Below are 20,329 nucleotides of genomic sequence, written 5' to 3' on the forward strand. Positions count from 1 at the left end.
CTATGATGCTGCGTTGAACGTGGCAAGGCCTTCAGAGGCGATGAGCTCGGTCAGCTGTTTTAGGCAGAGCCATCCACTCAATATAGGGTCTACTACACAAAACACAATTCCTATACTACACCAGAAAATCCTAAACTCCAAAATATAATATTAACAGACATTGAGACACAATCAAAAACACTCAATACAATTATTCATAGACTGCTGTGAAGGATGGCGTTTCTTCCATCATAAATAAACAAAAACTAGTCAAAATCAGTTTGACTAAGTAAGAATTATGAATGTACAGTAGTGTCCCTATTTCCCGTTTTCCTATATAATATACGATTACAACCAGCTTAAAAAACCTCTGTGCACTCATATAGCAAATCTTCCCTTTAAAAAAAATAGCAATCTACCAAAACCATTGGAGTAATTCTCCTCAATGTAATCATCATTATCAAAGCCTAAGCCCAGAACATAGAGGAAGGAGGGGGCACAGAGCAGCCACCAACAAAATCTCACCGAGCACCACTTCGGGTAGTAGTCACTGTGTGGCGCTCGAGCGGGGAGGTAGTGAGGAGCGTGGTGTGGGTGAAGTGGATAGTGATGAGGTGGGGTGGGGGAGGGTAGTCATCCCCTCTGCCATTTCTGGATTGATTGTTGCGGGAGATGGACACGAAGATCTATTGGCTCTCCAGTTTAGAGTGGTTTAACTGAGAAATGGCCCCATCGGCCTCATTATCTTTCTGCATGTGCACAAAGGCCAAGTTCTTCACAATGTCACACTCTACCACCTTATCAAACGGCTGGAAGAGCAGTCTTATCAGCTGTGGTCCCCTCAGGGACATTCCTTACATAGATCTTTGTGGCATTGCGGACCTTCGTTGTGGCAAACCCCACTGTGATTCGCGCCCCATTGAGCTCATGGAGTTCCACTGCCTTCTGGGCTGCCTCATTCATGTGCACACAGCCATAGTTTTTCAGATTGTCACAGTCCAATACCGGACTATACTTCTCAAATAGGGTACGCAGTTCTGGCTCTGTGGTCAGGGAGTTCACATTTCCAGCAAATATATTCACCCTTTTATTATGGTAGCTAAAAAGACAGTATTGACTTAGCTGTTGAACATAAGGGGTGTTTCAAGTTTACAGGATACCCGGAGGACACTTCTTCAGCACTCAACCGGTCTAAAATAAAAAATAAATTAAGACATTAACACCTCATTGGAATCGTTAGAGTAAATGGGAATTCTGGGGTTCTCAGGCACAGTGTGGGCTTTTTGGAGTTACAGCTTGTTACAGCCAGGCTATTTAACGTTAACTGGCTAGTATATTTGCTAGTAGCTAACGTTAGTGACTGATAAGTTACAAAAAGACAGTAAATTGAAATATCTAGCGAGATAGTTACATTCCACAAAATAAAGTGTGCCTTTCTGACCAAATAGAAACACCTTAGTAGATGTAGCCTAGTTAGATAATGTGGTTAGTATATGTGGGGGTTAGCTAGCTACTAGTCACAACTAGCGAGATAGCTGCCAGCAGCAGGCTAGCTAGCAAGCTAAAATCGTCAGCTGCTAGCTGTCTGCCTTTTTGAGGTTGTAAGACAAGTTGCTTTCGTCTATTTCTGTACAAATGAACTTAAATATCACAGAGTAGGTTGGGTTGAGGAGGTATGTACTTTGATGGCTTCACCACAGCCCTACTTCCCACTGACAACAAATTACGATAGCCAGGCAGCAAGCTAGCGGCAGCTGGCACTAAAGCTGGCTGGATAACTAGGAAGGGCAACGTTTGTTGTGTACGGCTGCATATTTTATTTAACTAGGCAAGTCAGTTAACAACAAATTCTTATTTACTATGACGGCCAGACCCGGACGACGCTGGGCCAATTGTGCGACACCCTATGGGACTTTCAATCACGGCCAGATATGGAATATTGAAGTATAATTACAAGCATTTCATAAGTGTCAAAGGCTTTTTATTGACAATTACATGAAGTTGATGCAAAGAGTCAATATTTGCAGTGTTGACCCTTCTTTTTCAACACCTCTGCAATCCCCCCTGGCATGCTGTCAATTAACTTCTGGGCCACATCCTAACTGATGGCAGCCCATTCTTGCATAATCAATGCTTGGACTTGTTAGAATTTGTGGGTTTTTGTTTGTCCACCCGCCTCTTGAGGATTGACCACAAGTTCTCAATCGGATTAAGGTCTGGGGAGATTCCTGGTCATGGACCCAAAATATCAATGTTTTGTTCCCCGAGCCACTTAGTTATCACTTTTGCCTTATGGCAAGGTGCTCCATCATGCTGGAAAAGGCATTGTTCGTCACCAAACTGTTCCTGGATGGTTGGGAGAAGTTGCTCTCGGAGGATGTGTTGGTACCATTCTTTATTCATGGCTGTGTTCTTAGGCAAAATTGTGAGTAAGCCCACTCCCTTGGCTGAGAGGCAACCCAACACATGAATTGTCTCAGGATGCTTTACTGTTGGCATGACACAGGACTGATGGTAGCGCTCACCTGGTCTTCTCCGAATAAGCTGTTTTCAAGATGCCCCAAACAATCGGAAACGGGATTCATCAGAGAAAATTTCCCCCTGTCCTCAGCAGTCCAATCCCTGTACCTTTTGCAGAATATCAGTCTGTCCCTGATGTTTTTCCTGGAGAGAAGTGGCTTCTTTGCTGCCCTTCTTGACACCGGGCATCCTCCAAAAGTCTTTGCCTTACTGTGCGTGCAGATGCACTGACACCTGCCTGCTGCCATTCCTGAGCAATCTCTGTACTGGTGGTGCCCCGATCCCGCAGCTAAATCAACTTTAGGAGACAGTCCTGGAGTTTGCTGGACTTTCTTGGGCGCTCTGAAGCCTTCTTCACAACAACTGAACCGCTCTCCTTGAAGTTCTTGATGATCCGATAAATGGTCAATTTAGGTGCAATCTTACTGGCAGCAATATCCTTACCTGTGAAGCCCTTTTTGTGCAAAGCAATGATGACGGCACATGTTTCCTTGCAGGCAATCATGGTTGACAGAGGAAGAACAATGATTCCAAGCACTATCCTCCTTTTGAAGCTTCCAGTCTGTTATTCGAACTCAATCAGCATGACAGAGTGATCTCAAGCCTTGTCCTCGTCAACACTCACACCTGTGTTAATGAGAGAATCACTGACATGTCAACTGGTCCTTTTGTGGCAGGTCTGAAATGCAGTGGAAAAGATTTTTGGGGATTCAGTACATTTGCATATCAAAGAGGGACTTTGCAATTAATTGCAATTCATCTGATCACTCTTCATAACATTCTGGAGTATATGCAAATTGCCATCATACAAACTGAGGCAGCAGACTGTGAAAATTTATATTTGTGTCATTCTCAAAACTTTTGGCCACGACTGTATAAATGATCAGCAGGCTTATGTGATGTGATTTTCTTCTATTTACTTGGAGCATGCACTTTCAGATCAGTGCAGAAAAACAGTAGTGGAGGAGTGAAAGCCACATGTAGTGACTCCATAAGTTTCTCAATGTAAAGTTCTTCCTCTTATTTTTCAACAGCACTGTAAAATATTTTACAGGTATGAAAAAGCAATATGAAGAAGTCCCATCATTAGGCTAGCTTTCACCAGTCCTGGGGTGTTATTTCGTGAAGTGAAACGTTCTGAACTTTGCAGATGGAAATGTCAAAAATAGGATCTCTATACTGTAGCAAAAGATCTGCAATAAAGTGAAAATAATTAGTCTCACTCATAAACAAGTGCAATTCTTCAGTGCATTTTCTTCATTCGTCAGCAATATGTGGGCAAATTAAGCATCCTGGAGTTCCTTCCCATCCATGACTTACAGTTGAAGTCGGAAGCACCTTAACCAAATACATTTCAACTCAGTTTTTCACAATTCCTAACATTTAATCCTAGTAAAAATTCCCTGTCTTCGATCAGTTAGGATGACCACTTTATTTTTTTTAATGTGAAATAATAGTAGAGAGAATTCTTTATTTCAGCTTTTTTTTTCTTTCATCACATTCCCAGTGGGTCAGAAGTTTACCTACACTCAATTAGTATTTGGTAGCATTGCCTTCAAATCAATGTTTCAGGTAGCCTTCCACAAGCTTCCCACAATAAGTTGGGTGAATTTTATCCCATTCCTCCTGGCAAAGCAGGTGTAATCGAGTCAGGTCTGTAGGCCTCCTTGCTCGCACACGCTTTTTCAGTTCTGCCCACACATTTTCTATAGAATTGAGGTAAGGGCCACTCCAATACCTTGACTTTGTTGTCCTTAAGCCAGTTTGCCACAACTATGAAAGTATGCTTGGTGTCATTGTCCATTTGGAAGACCCATTTGCAACCAAGCTTTAACTTCCTGACTGATGTGTTGAGATGTTGCTTCAATATATCCACAAAAATTGTCCTTCCTCATAATGCCATATATTTTGTGAAGTGCACCAGTCCCTCCTGCAGCAAAGCACCCCCACAACATGATGCTGCCACCCCCGTGCTTCACGGTTGGGATGGTGTTCTTCGGCTTGCAAGCCTCCCCCTTTTTTCTCCAAACATAATGATGGTCATTATGGCCAAACAGTTCTATTTTTGTTTCATCAGGCCAGAGGACATTTCTCCAAAAAATATGATCTTTGTCCCCATGTGCAGTTGCAAACTGTAGCCTGGCTTTTTTTAATGGTGGTTTTGGAGCAGTGGCTTCTTCCTTGCTGAGAGGCCTTTCAGGTCATGTTGATATAGGACTCGTTTTACTGTGGATATAGATACTTTTGTACCCGTTTCACAAGGTCCTTCGCTGCTGTTCTGAGATTGATTGACACTTCTCACCAAAGTACGTTCGTCTCTAGGAGACAGAACGCATCTCCTTTCTGAGCGGTATGACGGCTGTGGTCCCATGGTGTTTATACTTGCGTACTATTGTTTGAACAGATGAACATGGTACCTTCAGGCGTTTGGAAATTGATCCCAAGGATGAACCAGACTTGTGGAGGTCTACCATTTTTTTTTCTGAGGTCTTTGCCGATTTCCCCATGATGTCAAGCAAAGAGGCACTGATATTGAAGGTAGGCCTTGAAATACATTCACAGGAACCCCTCCAATTGACTCAAATGATGTCATTTAGCCTATCAGAAGCTTCTAAAGCCATAACATACTTTTCTGGAATTTTCCAAGCTGTTTAAAGGCACAGTCAACTTAGTGTATGTAAACTTATGACCCACTGGTATTGAGTGAAATAATCTGTTAACAATTTTGGGAAAAATTACTTGTGTCATGCACAAAGTAGATGTCCTAACCGACTTGCCAAAACTAGTTTGTGCACAAGAAATGTGTGGAGTGGTTTGAAAAATGAGTTTTAATGTAAACTTCCGACTTCAACTGTATATAAAACAGATTAAACAACTGAAGAGCGCAAGCAAATAAATCATCCAACTTTGTTTATTCTTAATAACAATATTAATAATTATTTTCTCCAGAGAAAGGCAAGGGAACTCAGACATTCCAGTGCAGCACATTGAAACCAACCAGCAACTCTTAATTACATTACAATCCACCAATAATTATCAATTGGCCCTTAATTAGTTCATCAGATAAATTACTCCTGCTGTAGAAAAACAAAAACTAATTGAAGGGGCTTGGGGTAAAGGGTGGTGAAGGCTCGCAATCAGAGCAAAGAGGTAAATCCCGTCTGCACTTCCACTTTACCATCAAGTAAGACATTGTGCTGTGATGTAAAAATGGCTTTCTGAACCACCACACTGAAGCAGAAACCTTGTGCAGCCTTCATTAGCTGATCAGAATCAGAACATGATGTGAAATCCAATTTACATTGTAGTGAATATGCGCTGTACCTAAGATACATCCGTCTAATCATGTTGTACATTCAGAGTGTCAAACTGCAGGTCTCTTCATCTGTTCAAAACGGACAGCTGAAAGTAGGGGCAAGATGCAGTAACATGGTGTTTAGACCGTTTGTCCTTGGTGCAGGATAATGGAGAGAGAAGGGCCTGAGGGTTAGAGTTGGCTGAGTCCAGGGCTATTTTGGGCAACAAAAATATATATAATTAAACCCACAATCAGTTCATTGCTTTATAACTAATTTCCTTTCATATTTTCCATCAATGAATTCCTTTTGGAAAAAAGAGGATTGTGAGGTTTAAGGTAGAAACAAAACTGTCTTAGAAGACAACAGAAAAGTCAGAGGGAAAGGATAGAAAACCAAAACGAAAAGAACACCCCCTCAAGAAAATTAACAATCCCCTTAAAAGGTCTATACACGCAACCTCCCTTAAACTCTTTGCACCCCCCAACCCAAAAGTCTCTCCATGCTCCTTTGTCACCTTCAACTCAGTTCTGTGTCAAAGTTTAGCCTCTCTGCCTGCGTGCTCCAGTCTGTCTCCTTCCACCAGCCGACTCCTTGTTATCATCACCTTGTTATCATCATCACTACTCATCCACAAGCTCAAAGTTTGAGCTCATTGGCAACCTTGGAAGCGATGTTCTTAAAGGCGATGGACGTGCCAGAAATGCGCTTAAAGCGAACCCCGTTGAGGGAGAGGCGGGGCAGCTTGCAAACCTCCATCTCCCACTGGACAAAGTCGTCACAGGCGGGATTCCCAGACACGCACAGCAGCATGTAGCGCTCCCGCAGCTCATACTCGCAGCTGTTCGAGTCCAAAACCTTCCGGATCTCCTTCATCATCTCATTGGGCTCCATGGAGGAGGTGGTCTTCATGCTCCAGGTGAAGCGCAGCGAGCGGGGCTTGTGGTCCTTGGAGGTCAGGCTTGAAGTCGGGGTGCTGGGTACCGTAGAGGTGGAGGACAGGAAGTCCTTGTTCTCGTCTCCTACAGAGCCCAGAGTGACCTTCTCCAGCTTCTCAGCGGTGGTCAGCATGGGTCTGAGTTTGCAAAGAAAGTAGGAAAGGACAGTAATATAATAAAAAGGAAGGAGCGAAACAGAATGGGGAGACAGACAAAACAGGAATCTTATGGGCTGGTTAATGCATTCAATCACAGGGGGAGCCAAAGAGCATGAAAAGCTTCACTTAGCTGCAGAATACATGTCTCCTGTTATTAAAATATCTTGCATTGTCAAAATTGAATGAGCTATATGATCACAATCATGCTATTCTTTACACCACCTTAATCAATGAATGTAATGATTATTTGATTTTAAAAAATTTAATCACTGAATCAACAGATTGATCAAATGTTCACTATTGTATTCCTCACCTGCTGGCCTCATCTCGACCCTCTCCCTCATACGGGCTCCGCAAAAAAAATTGGCACAAGTTTAGTCTCCCAAAATTCCAATTAGGCTATTACCAGGTTAGGATAAACACTACCAACTCCCATGGCAACCCCTGCACCTTCCACTTCCAGATTCTATAGTATTTTTCTTAGAAACATGCTGCACATATCCTTAGATTTACTTCATGTGAGCACCACTACATTTTTTTTTTGGGGGGGGGCTATGAGAGAATAACTAGGTACCTCTACAAATTCAAATGTGTTTTTGGTCACCCCCCCCCCCACCGCAAAGTGGACACACAATCCATGGAAACTGTTGTTTTTTTGTTTAGCATACAACTGGAATGAAAGGTCAGAGATCACATCTTTGTTATGTTAATTACATCCCATCACCACCATATAATAACCCTCTTCTCAAACTCCCACAGCAGGGCATCAAAAACAACAAAGGGACAGCATCTGTCAGATGCATATGCAGGCATTCTGCAGATCTGTTCTCAGTTTCTCAAGGTGCCCAACATCCTTAAGTCTGCAACCACAACAATAAGACTTTAAAAAATACATGCACCCCTTGATGCACATTTTTGTAAACGTCAAAACTTTCAATCTTCACTTATTTTCTGATTGAATTGACATTTTGGTTGCTGAGAATATCATATTAGAGCCAAGAAATACACGTCTCTAATGACTCTGCAGTCAACTCACTCAAAATAGAAAAACTAAATCTAAAAATACAAAGTATTAGCGGATAAGCCATGGTTAAAAAAAGATGAAAAAGAAATTGCAGAACGTTGCTGAAAATAAGGTTGTTAAGCACAAACTGCAGTGCAGCCTGGACCGTGGTCTGGTATCAGACTAGAGAAAGAAAGGCAGGAGATATCCCCCCAAAAATATGACAGCGATGCTACATTGCCAACAAACACTTCACTGCCCCCCCTCTTCCACAAGGCTTGGGCAGTATACCACAGACCGGGGTGTTTAGAAATAGCCACAGGATGGTTTTTCAATACCATTGAAAATATTATTTTTTTAAATAAAAAATGTAAATGTCTATCCTGAAAATAGTTCAGGACTTAGACCAAGTCACTATTATTAGTCACAAGCAAGTCTCAAGGTCCAAGTCTCAAGTCGAGTCCCAGGTAGAATGGGTTGAGTCAAGTCCAAGTCGTGAGTTGAACAAAATATAAACACACATGCAATAACTTGTCTATTAAGGCTACAACACATTGTGATTATATAATAATATATTTTAACAAAAAAAATCCACATGCAAGCTTCATAAGTAAATTATCAAAATGAAATGCCTGGGCGGGCCACCTAAGCATTTTTTTTTCAGGTTACCAAAATGTATCTTCGGGATGGAAAAACCAAGTGTAAACATAAACTAAAATCAGAAAACATTTTTGAAAAGATGAATGGACCTAAATCATAAATATAATATAATCTTTGAGAACTAACGATCCCCAAAATAAAAGCTAGACAGTTGGGAAGAATGGAAAATTCCCAAAACATTGAATTTAGTAATATAGATTATGTTTGTGCAAAATAACAGCATTAGCCATGTCAAAATGCATAGAATTGCAGGAAAAAAAGCTTTAAAACGGCTACTTTTTCTCAGCTCCAAGGGAGAAGATTTAGAATTGGAGGATATGTCCTTATAAAATAAAATAGCTCTACAACGCCAAGATGGGGGGGGGCATTAAAAATTTGGCCCTGCCGACGGTCAGACCGCGCCCCCCTGCCACGCCCCGTCACCCCCTAAGCCCCTTTTTCATCCAGAAAAAAACCCTGCTATGACTCCATGCTTTGGCATATGACACGGAGTGGAATGTTAGCTGGGCAGCACGGCCACAGGCTGGGCAGCACGGCCACAGGCTGGGCAGCACGGCCACAGGCTGGGCAGCACGGCCACAGGCTGGGCAGCACGGCCACAGGCTGGGCAGCACGGCCACAGGCTGGGCAGCACGGCCACAGGCTGGGCAGCACGGCCACAGGCTGGGCAGCACGGCCACAGGCTGGGCAGCACGGCCACAGGCTGGGCAGCACGGCCACAGGCTGGGCAGCACGGCCACAGGCTGGGCAGCACGGCCACAGGCTGGGCAGCAGAGTGTTTTCTATTGACTTGGCCAAGGACCCACAGGATGACATTTGATAACACTAACGGAGTCAAAAAGGAAACAGTGATGTGAGAAATAAGGGAGGAGTATCATTCACTGAGGGATGAAGAGAGCCGAGCAGCAGACGAGGGTGAATCAGGCGATGGCGAGAGCAGGGCACGTTAGTATAAATGGCAAATGGTTAAAAAATAAGTATAAAAAAATGTCATGAAAAGGGTCATGACACATAAAATGATAGCCTTACAGAGGATAGATAGAACAGAACACAAGGTAATAGTTTACAGAATCAAGTGTGTGGTTATTTTTGCCTACCTTCTGGGGAATCTGAATGTGAGATTTCTACAACGGAGGGGAGGGGGAAGAAAAACAAAAACGGTATGTACACAAACGTGCGCAAAACAAACCACAGCCAATCTGTTATACATGTCATGTGCATGTCAGTCAACTCAAATACATGAATACTCCCCCGGTGTCCCTCAGGAGGTGAGCTGCTTGGGCAAAACAGGTGGTCACAAAATGGCTGTTACTGTAGCCTGACATTACCATAGTATTCAGGATGTTCGGGGCAGAGCAGTTACATGAACAATGGACTCAGATTAGGATTAACATTAGCACTGGATGGGAAACATGCATGCCAATTATGACGTTATATTTACTTAGTTTTAATTCCTGGTGTTGTACAATTTATCATTAAACAATTAAACTATAGTAGGATATTCCGAATTGTATTTCAAGGTACACTCACACAGTAACTTCCCTACCTGCTTCAATTATGTGCTAACTGACCATAGCCACAGAAATATGACCTGCTTCAAACCAACTTAACCTGAGAGGGGAGTACTTGTAGTCAAGCGCATTGCGTGCACAAAAAAACCCATCACAGGGACACACAAATGCTAATAAAACAGTCCAAAGGTCACGCTGCACAAACATGAACACCTAACTGTAATTCACTAAACCGTTCAACACCAGGATGTGATCAGCATATCATTGGATTCAACACTAGTCATCTTCCACAACACACATCTCACATGCCCATTCGCCCATTCCCCCATTCGCTCACCTGCGCACAAATTTAGAAGTGAACTTTCTGAAGATACCAGTGCCCCCGGCTCTTCGGGCTTGGCTGTTCCCGTAGGAGAGGGAAGGGGATGATGGGGGACCATTATAAGTGGAGGTATGTTGGTCCCGTGCCGCCCTCTGCTGGCCGGCACTGAAAGTGCTTCGGCTGGTCACATTTCTGGGGAAGTTGGAACGGTCTGTCGCGGTGGAACTGCCGATGTTGTGGGCAGAAGGAGACGCCACCGGTACTCTCTGAGGGGCGGTGCTGTTTTGATAGTTTTGTGAGTAGGAAGAGGAGAGACAATTATATATTTCATTAAGATTATGCACATCAAAAGTTTCAACTGCTTTAGCCATTTCCCACAAAGAACTTATGATAAAAACCTTACTGCGCTTCAGAGTAAACTAAAGTTCAGTGATTGAAATGCATAACATTTCTATACAGATGCCAGTTGTAAGGAAGCCTGATTAAGCCGTTTGCAAAAGCAATGTGTAAAAGGCATATTTCTATTGGTCTACAACATGCACCCCAACTGTGGTGCCATCCACTCAGCAAAATTCACCATGACTGAAGTCAGTAAAATAACATCTTACAGCCTTGTGACCCACCACGGGCAGCAGGTATAAACCACACTTAGAATGTGAGGCCAGTGAAGCCTTGTTGAGTGTTAAATCATAGGCACACAGCATGAATCACACAATTAGCATGGCACATTAGGGATCAGCCAACAGGACAACGATGGCTGCAGCATCACAACAAAGAGGGAAGTATGGAGAAGGGTCATGGAGCTGTGATACCGTTGATTTATGTCATGGACCACACACATGATCATATTGGCAGAGGTTACAACACCCTTTCATTTGAGAAAATAGCTTCCACAGTATGAGCTGTGACTATTCAGTGATAATGGATTACACGTAAACCAATTGACATGTGAAGGACATCCCAGCATTATAGCTAGTTCATGAGGAAACGTTTATTTTGATTTTTTTCATACAAAATTGAACAATGTGCATGGCCCACGAGATGTCAAGTTGTGTTTGGGGACAGGGAGTTGCAGAACGTATTAAAAGGGATTACATGACATGCACACACCAGCCAGGAGCTGAAAGGGTTCAGGCTCACTGCAGCCAAAAACATAACGGCACCGGATGGGCCAAGATAAAATTGTGATGGTGTGTGATGTGTAACTGAGGGTTTTGCAGGATCTGGCTTTCTAGTGGAAGATTAGTGATAGGACTGGTTGGACAAGGACAGTGGTGGGGAGAAAGATATTTCACAAAAAGGCAGGGTGCTTGTGTTTCAGGGGGTGGTGGAAAGTGACAGAGAAAAGTGGGTTGCCTTTTCAACAGCAATATTGCTACTCTTTTAATCCCTACAGCTGATCTTTTAATACCGATTTGTTCCCGATGTTGGACACACAATGCTGAGAACTGCAACCAGGAACAATCTAACCCAAAACCTTTCATATCCACTCTACTCTCCCTCCTGCAGAGTGGCTGTCCTTGTGTTCCACTCCCTGGTGCCACTTGCCTGGGCCGGTGTGCATGGATGTCTGGGGGGCTGGGGTGAGCAGAGGTGGACAAGGACTTGTGATGTCGGGGGTGGGAGGAGGAGAGTACGGCAGCTGCCGAGGCTGTGGAGGCACGGGACCCTGGGGTGGTCAGGCTGAGGGAGAGAAATGAATAAACCCAGTGCCGACCGTCCCCCGTGAGGGGTGGAAGAGAGCCATGGGGTAACAAGGTTAGAACTGGGGACGAAGCAGGGACACTGGGGGGGGTGAAACCACACTGATGCACATTATCACAGACAACACAGCACCTCAAATAATGCAGATTTGTATTGGATGACTAAACATAACAGCCTCAGTGTTTCCCCTAAGATTTGTTTTTCAGCCACGGTTGTAGATGGAGTTTTAAAGCTTGTTTCCTGTAATTCAACACATTTTGCAATGGCTTATGCCGCGTTCTAATGCTATCTGAGTGACTCAAACATAAATGGAATTTAGACAGTCTGGAATTCTTCCAGACTGTCTAGTTTATACTTTGGTGGGTGTTACTTCTCAAACATGATTTTACTTAAAATATATATAGCTGCATTATCTTTTCTATACTGAACAAAAATAAACTCAACATGCCACAGTTTAAGATTTTACTGAGTTATAGTTCATATAGGGAAATCAGTCAATTGAAATAAATTAATTAGGCACTAATCTATAGATTTCACATGACTGGGAATACAGATATGCATTGGTCACAGATACTTAAAAAAAAAATATATTAATAGGTAGGGGCAGGGATCCGAAAACCAGTCCCTATCTGGTGACCACCTCACGCAGCGCGACATCTACTTCACATAGAGTTGATCAGGCTGTTGATTGTGGCCTGTGGAATGTTGTCCCACTCCTCTTCAATGGCTGTGCAAAGTTGCTGGCTGTTGGCAGGACCTGGAACATGCTGTACACATGAATCCAGAGCAACCCAAACATGGGCAATGGGTGACATGACATGTCTGCTGAGTATGCAGACGAACTGGGACATTGTCAGCTTCCTGGAATTGTGTACAGATCCTTGCAACATGGGGCAGTGCATTATCATTTGGAAACGTGATGGCGGCGGATGAATGGCACGACACTGGGCCTCGGGATTGCGTAACGGTATCTCTGTGCATTCAAATTGCCATCGATAAAATGAAATTGTGTTCATTGTCCGTAGCTTATGCCTGCTCATACCATAACCCACCATGGGGAAATCTGTTCACAACGTTGACAAACCGCTCGCCCACACGATGCCATACACGTGGTCTGCGGTTACGAGGCTGGTTGGGCATACTGCCAAATTCTCTAAAATTACGTTGAGGCGGCTTATGTTAGAGAACATTCTGGCAGCAGCTCTGGTGGACATTCCTGCTGTCAGCATGCCAATTGCATGCTCCCTCAAAACATGAGACATGTTGTTTGACAAAATTGCACATTTTACAGTAGCCTTATTGTCCCCAGCACAAGGTGCACCTGTGTAATGATCATGCTGTTTAACCAACTTCCTGATATGCCACACCTGTCAGGTGGATGGATTATCTTGGCAAAGGAGAAATGCTCACTAACAGGGATGTAAACATTTGTGTACCGAATGAGAAAAATAAGCTTTTTGGCCATATGAAACATTTCTGGCATATTATATTTCAGCTCATGAAACATACAACCAATGCTCTATATGTTGCGTTTATATTTTTGTTCAGTACTTTATATCTGGTTTTAGTCGTTTTATGTTTAGACTGAAAACGTTTTACCAACCCCCCTTTTTTTGCGAGGCGGCAACGATTTAGAAGCAGCGGCCCGCAGCTTCTAAATGAATATAGGGGAAACACTGAGCTTTCATTAGGGGAGTTTAATGACAGACTGCATTATTTCTGGGAAGCATCACACCCAAAAGAATCTTGCTGCAAAGGAAGTGCTGGAAATTGAGGGAGAAACGGTCAGGACAGAACACAAGTTTGGGGAAAGGAAAAACTGCTTAAAAATTAAACAAAAAAAATGGTCAAATGGCTGTTGTGTCAGGAGAATGTGTGCTAGTGACTTGTTCTACCAGTAGCGCTACAGCTGACCACTGTCTGTTTGCCCTCCAATCATCTTTTTATAGCAAACATGTCTGAGTCACTGCTGCTCCCCCTCGATCCCCAACAGAACGTGTTCTTTAAACACTTCCCCCCTGCATTTTTCCCTTTTTGTGCCTGGAAGTAAACTGCATACAAGAGCAGCCAGCGTCACAAATCCCAGATTAAGGAGTGGGATCTGATTATCAGGGTCAATGTGTTTAATACTGTTAAGTGTCAGAGTGTCTGAGGCCCCTGATTCTGCACCTAAACCTGGCTTTCTACTCTGCTGTATTCTAAACATTTCAGTGAAGAATATGGTAATAAAATGGTAAAATATTGAATAATTGTTAGCAAACTGATCTTGCCATTATTGTGTGAGCTAGAGTTCAAAGATGTTATTATTGTTTGAGTTGTGTGAGTATTACTGTGTGAGTGAGTAAGCTGGCCTTGAGTACAAGTCCTTCATAAAATTTAGCAAATGTCACTAATACATTCTGGAAAAATGTAAAATCTCTGCTCTGGTGTGAATGTGTGACTATGTACACTCCATCTCATGGTGGGAAGCTGATAGCTGCTGTGTTTGATTGTCGGCTGACCACTGCCATCTAGACACACGACTAGCTCCACAGCCATGTGAGTGTGTGTGTATGCCTGTGGCTGCAAGGGTGCTTGTGTGTACCTGTCCTTTCCATTCTGGACCCCAAGTGTGGCCCTCTCGGGGACCGGAGAGTTCCGACTGCGACTCGTACCAGTGGACAGGATGCTGTTCTGTATGACCCATTGAGGAGATGTTAGGTACAATAGTGTACATGCCATCAATCCTAGAGTGGCAGGCATGCCGAACAATAAGTCTACTCACGGTGGAGGGGGTTGGGGTGCTCCTCTTACGATCTGCTGTTGCTATAGGACTGGGAGGGACTTTAGTGGAGCTGCCAGTGCCAGAACCTTTCCTCCCATAATCCTCTGCTGTCTGCTTGTTGTCGCCCTGGGAACGCTTGGAAGCAGAAGAACCTGGGAAGAAGAACGAGACAGACAACAGAAAGAAAGGGTGGGACAGAGACGCAAAGAATGAGAATCAAATAAGATTATATATCAAAAACAGTTCAACATTTACAGTACCCTCATCAACCCAAACAGCTTCCTACCTGCATCTGTTGCTCTCCGGGGCTTCAGATTGGATGAGGTACTGCGCTGTACCTTATGAGAAGGAGATTGGGCATTGCTGTTTGTGAGGTCACTTCCTGGGCGGGATTTCATTGACAGACTGATACATTCGTCCATCTGAGAGGGAAGAGGAGGGATGGTCATCAATATTAACATGGCAGGAGTAGGACACAGTTCGCTCCTACAGATGTGAGTGTATACACTTTGTACCTCTGTGTTCCTGTAATCCAGTAATAGATATGTGGCCATGACTTCATTGTATTTTTGGTTGACGAGCGAGTCCTGGATCTCCTCTGCAGAGTAGCCCATCTGCAACATGATATCTGGACAGAATGGATAAAAAATGTCAGCCTTATCAAGTACAGAAGTACATTACACACACATGCATTGTAGACATGGGCATATCAGAGACTACTTAACACAAGTCTAACATACTAAAAGGCAACAGGTCAATAGTTCTCTAAAACACAGACAGGCGCATTGTTATATGGACAAAACAGTTCTATTGTACAGGCATATCATTTAATAAAACGGAAGGCAGCAAACAAGGACAGACGTTAACATAAAGTCTAGCATTTAGTTTGACTAAACATGTAGGCACATGCCAACACAGCAACGGGCACGTTACGTAACAGAGACTAACGCTCAATTCCATTTTTAAGTGCATGATCACGCTGGAAATAGAATGCATGAGTGAATGAGAGAAAACTGACGGGCCTCAAGTGTCAAATTAGAAAGCAAGTCTTTTTTTCTAATGTCTACGTGGAGCAATGCTGGTAAAATGAGTGGGTCGTTTGTAGAAAAGGAATTAGAGGAACTGTTATGATCTTTCATATGCCAAGTAGTCTAAAGATGTAGTTTAAAATGTACTGGGATGTAAGCTAAGGTTTGCCAGTCAAATAGGCTACATATTTGAAAACAATTGCAGCCTACATGTATTGATTTCAATCATAGGCATTTAGCCTAAGCAAACTACAGCTGGAAAACTCAAGGACTCCAATATCAAGAGAACTGTTTATGTAGAAAGAACAAGACTTAATCGTTTATAAACGGCTCAGGTTGATTAGCTACAACATCCTGGTGAAGCTAGCAAAACAACAACTGTTAAGCCTAGGTATGGTGGCTCCTGTAGGACATAAGGTGAGTCAAAGGGAACTTGCAACAATAACTTCGAGGCTACAGAGCGGAAAAAAAATAAATAATAAATACACCTTTTTTTTACGGATTTTCATGACAATTATGTCAGCATACGCTACGCAGTATATGTGAATCGACCATTCACTACTCTCGCACGCTGTCTCTCCGTGTAATTTCATTTTAAGACAGCACGTAAAATAAGACTGAAAAGATTCTGCACCTTCAGATAGAGGAGCCCTCCCCCAATTAGTGTGACCTCTAAACCCCACCCCAGTAACCCATCTGCTGCAACCAGCTCATCCACCAGACACCTGCCCCACCTCTCTTCCACCCCCCCCGCTCGGTCGGGGTTCTGACCTGTCCTCTTGGGGTCCTTATAGTCTGGCTGGGGCTCGATGAAGGGCTTCAGCTCCTCCTCCTCATGGCCTACATTCATCCAGCGGTCCTTCATGATCTGCTGCTGGACATAAGCAGAGAGAAGAGAGAGGACAGAGATGTAGGGTTGATGGAAGATGGGAAACAAAGCACTAACAGTAGCGTTATAGTCATCTACACAGTGTATGCAGTGGAGGAAATAGCAGTGACTAGATGAGGTACTATTAACCTCCAGACTGCCCCTCTTGGTTGGGTTGAGAATGAGGAACTTCTTGAGCAGGTTCTCGCAGTCTGTGGACATGTAGAAGGGAATCCTATACTTCCCCCGCAGAACCCGTTCACGCAGCTCCTAAAGGGAAGACAAGCACAAAAGACAAGGATAAGGGTAGCGAGGTATTCAAGAACATTACTTGTTTTCCATGTATCCCTTCCTCTTTCTCAGTTCCCTGCTCACCTTGAGGTTCTGCCCGTCGAAGGGCAGAGAGCCGCTGACCAGGGTGTAGAGGATGACCCCCAGGCTCCAGACGTCCACCTCGGGCCCGTCATACTTCTTCCCTTGGAACAGCTCCGGAGCGGCGTAGGGTGGGGAGCCACAGAACGTGTCCAGCTTGTTCCCCATGGTGAACTCATTGCTGAAACCAAAGTCTGCGATCTTGATGTTCATGTCAGCATCTAGGAGTAGGTTCTCTGCCTGGAGAAAGAGTGTGTTCATTATTGATACAAGCTTCTGTAACATTCCTTTAAAAACGTATCCAACATCATACCCCAATGTAATGATCTTGATCTGTCACTTTGAATTGGATCCATAAATCTCTCCATCTGCACACAAAAAACACCTTCCACATTTCTTGTCTATCCTCACCTTTAGGTCTCTGTGTACAATGCACTTCTGGTGGCAGTACTGTACCGCTGAAACTATCTGTAGCAAGAGAAGGAGCAACAGCTAGGATGACAATTCCCTTTTAAACAGTATTGCCAATAACATTGTCAAAACGGTGTCAAAAACAGAAAAGAAACCAGCAGACAAAGGGGTCTCACCTGTCTAAATTTGGCTCTGGCCTCTTTCTCCTTCATTCTCCCGTGAGCAACAAGGTAATCAAACACCTCACCTGGCGGGGACAGAGACAGAACGTAGGGGAGTGTTGAAGGAACAAAAAAAGCAGTGGAGACACAAAAGAGGATGAAAGGACAAGTGTGGAACAGAGTGCATGTGAATAGAGTGAGACAGAACTGGGACTTAGCATTGATGTTATTACAGAGGCTGAGAACAGAATTTCAGATTGAGTGGTGTGTTGAAAGGAGTGTCTTGTGCCTTTACTCACCTCCACTGGCATACTCCATGATCAAGTACAGTGTCTTCTCAGTCTCAATAACTTCAAATAACTTAACTACAGAGAAAAGAGCGGAAAGTTCAATCCAATCAAGAAAACACTAAGGCTGGACGATATGGCCAAAATATCATATCATGGTATTTGTTAAAAAATGGACAGTATTTTTTATGGAGCGAGAGGCGGAGAGTGATGACTCAAGTAGTGAACTATAAAAATGGAAGTTACACACAACATACCACATTTAACAAACATTCAAATAACGTTATAGAAGGTAAAGTAAAAACCCAAACCGGTCCGTGCATCAATATTGTTAAAATACGGTACACCGCCCAGCCCCAGACAACACCCATCACAACATAGCTGTCAATTTCTTAGTATATGCTCAACATTCTCAGAAAGGCATCTGCACAAGAATAAGCAGGCAGAACAAAAACATGTTTCTGTCATTTGGTTGAGGATGGATGAGAATCTTAAAAAGAGAGGGCAGCACAAAGCTCACCGATATTTGGATGATTCAGCAACTTCATGATCCTCACTTCACGAAACAGCTATGGACCGGAGAAGAAATAGACAAGCCATTAAGAGGATCAATCAGTTTATATCAAAACAGTTTATATCAAACAAAGTCAGTTTATTCGATATCATTTTTACTCGTATACTCCAAAACTATATCTATGCGCACTGTGTGGGAGTCTTCATGCATATACTGTATATACTGAGGACAGTACTGGCACCACACCCAAACCATCACCACAGGAAGTACTTGGGTCTAATTTCCTGTAATTACCGCCATATCCTGCCCTAAGCCCTTCGGAAGGAACTGCCATCTTCATTGATTTCAGCATTATTTTTTCTATTTCAGAAATAAAAACACACTATCCGAACACAAATCAAAACAACCACATGACATTACACACAGCATCTACTTGCACTCACCTTTTGGAGACTGGAAGAGTTAAGTTGAGTTTTGTCAATGATTTTCACAGCCACCTTTATGGGGGAAAAAAAAACATGTTAGACATGAGTAGAACCGCAGACTTAGGATGAACCACCCATCAGTGGAAAGAGCTGGATGAAGACTTTCCCCCACTCTACTGCACTCCGTTTTGTTTATCCATGTGCTGCCCCACTCACAGCAACCACATCACATGGCACGTTATTAGCATATTAAAGAACTGGTAGTTAGTTACATGTTCACAATCCAATGATCCATACTCAAGAGATCAGAATGTTAGGGATATGGGTCAAGTGAAGTAAGATCCTGCACTGCCAACATTGGGCACACAATGATAAAACCACATCCAGCAAAGGATCAAACATCAGTCAGTAAATCCAGTGCTTGGACTTGTTTTGATCTCATGGTTTGTCCTCACCTCTTTCCCTGTGAGGACATGCCGGGCCAGTTTGACCTTGGCAAAGTTGCCCTTGCCAATGGTCTTTAGCAGTCGGTAGTTGCCAATGTGTGGCTGCTCGTCAGCCGTCGTGGGGACAGAATTCCGGCACCGCGGCATATTGGCACGCCCGCCTGCCTTGGACTCAGAGGGAGACTGAAAGAGGGGAACAAAGCATTCTCTTAGGCATACGCAACACCTCACTCACAAATCCAGACAATGTTTTTCAGAATCCCATTAAAGACGAAAGAGCTTTGGACATAAAGGATACCTCAGAAACACAACTGTGAGCATAACTTGATACTGGCCAATAATGTTGATCTGTCAATCTACATAGTCACCCCAGCTCCTCGCTAATGAGGCTTTTCCTGACACTGAGGGTATTGGTCTCTGCTAGCAGCTCAAATCCACACTGACAAGAGGGAGAGAAAGTGTGAGGAGGGAATGACGAGTGACTCACAAGAAGATGAAAGAGCAGACGGAACAGAAGGAAGAGGGTGGGGGCTGATTGAGGGAGTAAAGGAGAGCAGGGGGAAAAAGGTGAAGGGTACCATATGCATGTGGGCAAAAGAGGTAGTTCAGAGTGCGGGAGCCCCGGAAAACAAGGAAGAGAAAAAGAGAAAGTGACCAGGGGGGGGGGGGGGGTTTACATGTCTCTGCATTCACAAACACTGAATTGTACCCCATTTGCACACTCCCTCCCCCTCTGTATGACTGACATGTATGATAAGATTGTTACTTTGTGAGCATATGTAAGAGGACAGAAAAGCTATTGTTGACATGGCACAGTTCTATGTTGTGTGTGGTTTGTTCCACATGGACCTTAATTTCCATGTTCAAGTCTGGGCCAGAGGCATCCCTACTATTCTGCAATTTTACAATTAGAAAATAGGACAGATTCTTCTTAAGACCACAGGATTATTAATAAATTGACA

The 20,329-nt window shown here is 43.5% G+C and overlaps 1 protein-coding gene and 1 pseudogene across 11 annotated transcripts in view; both read right to left on the reverse strand.

Moving 5' to 3' along the window:
- LOC124006867 lies at positions 1 to 5,834 on the reverse strand (annotated as a pseudogene).
- LOC124007494 (serine/threonine-protein kinase MARK2-like) overlaps positions 5,395 to 20,329 on the reverse strand; it is a 26,529-nt gene continuing 11,594 nt past the window's right edge. For 4 of the 11 annotated variants that reach the window (XM_046318116.1, XM_046318110.1, XM_046318109.1 and 1 more), the window contains 18 exons: positions 19,377 to 19,550; positions 18,940 to 18,993; positions 18,503 to 18,551; positions 17,995 to 18,060; positions 17,711 to 17,781; positions 17,535 to 17,591; positions 17,127 to 17,363; positions 16,902 to 17,021; positions 16,655 to 16,757; positions 15,371 to 15,483; positions 15,142 to 15,277; positions 14,856 to 15,007; positions 14,676 to 14,764; positions 11,936 to 12,070; positions 10,403 to 10,666; positions 9,652 to 9,678; positions 7,205 to 7,240; positions 5,395 to 6,870 (listed from right to left, as the gene is read on the reverse strand). In XM_046318116.1, coding sequence (XP_046174072.1) covers positions 6,435 to 6,870; positions 7,205 to 7,240; positions 9,652 to 9,678; positions 10,403 to 10,666; positions 11,936 to 12,070; positions 14,676 to 14,764; positions 14,856 to 15,007; positions 15,142 to 15,277; positions 15,371 to 15,483; positions 16,655 to 16,757; positions 16,902 to 17,021; positions 17,127 to 17,363; positions 17,535 to 17,591; positions 17,711 to 17,781; positions 17,995 to 18,060; positions 18,503 to 18,551; positions 18,940 to 18,993; positions 19,377 to 19,514 — 2,283 coding nt within the window. In that variant the 5' untranslated portion in view covers positions 19,515 to 19,550 and the 3' untranslated portion in view covers positions 5,395 to 6,434. Of the gene's footprint in view, positions 6,871 to 7,204; positions 7,241 to 9,651; positions 9,679 to 10,402; positions 10,667 to 11,935; positions 12,071 to 14,675; positions 14,765 to 14,855; positions 15,008 to 15,141; positions 15,278 to 15,370; positions 15,484 to 16,654; positions 16,758 to 16,901; positions 17,022 to 17,126; positions 17,364 to 17,534; positions 17,592 to 17,710; positions 17,782 to 17,994; positions 18,061 to 18,502; positions 18,552 to 18,939; positions 18,994 to 19,376; positions 19,551 to 19,665; positions 19,808 to 20,329 lie in introns of those variants that run through there. The other 7 variants (XM_046318117.1, XM_046318112.1, XM_046318114.1 and 4 more) reach the window with 7 other exon arrangements.

This window comes from Oncorhynchus gorbuscha, linkage group LG20, assembly GCF_021184085.1.
Source record: "Oncorhynchus gorbuscha isolate QuinsamMale2020 ecotype Even-year linkage group LG20, OgorEven_v1.0, whole genome shotgun sequence".
NCBI classification, from domain to species: Eukaryota; Metazoa; Chordata; class Actinopteri; order Salmoniformes; family Salmonidae; genus Oncorhynchus; species Oncorhynchus gorbuscha.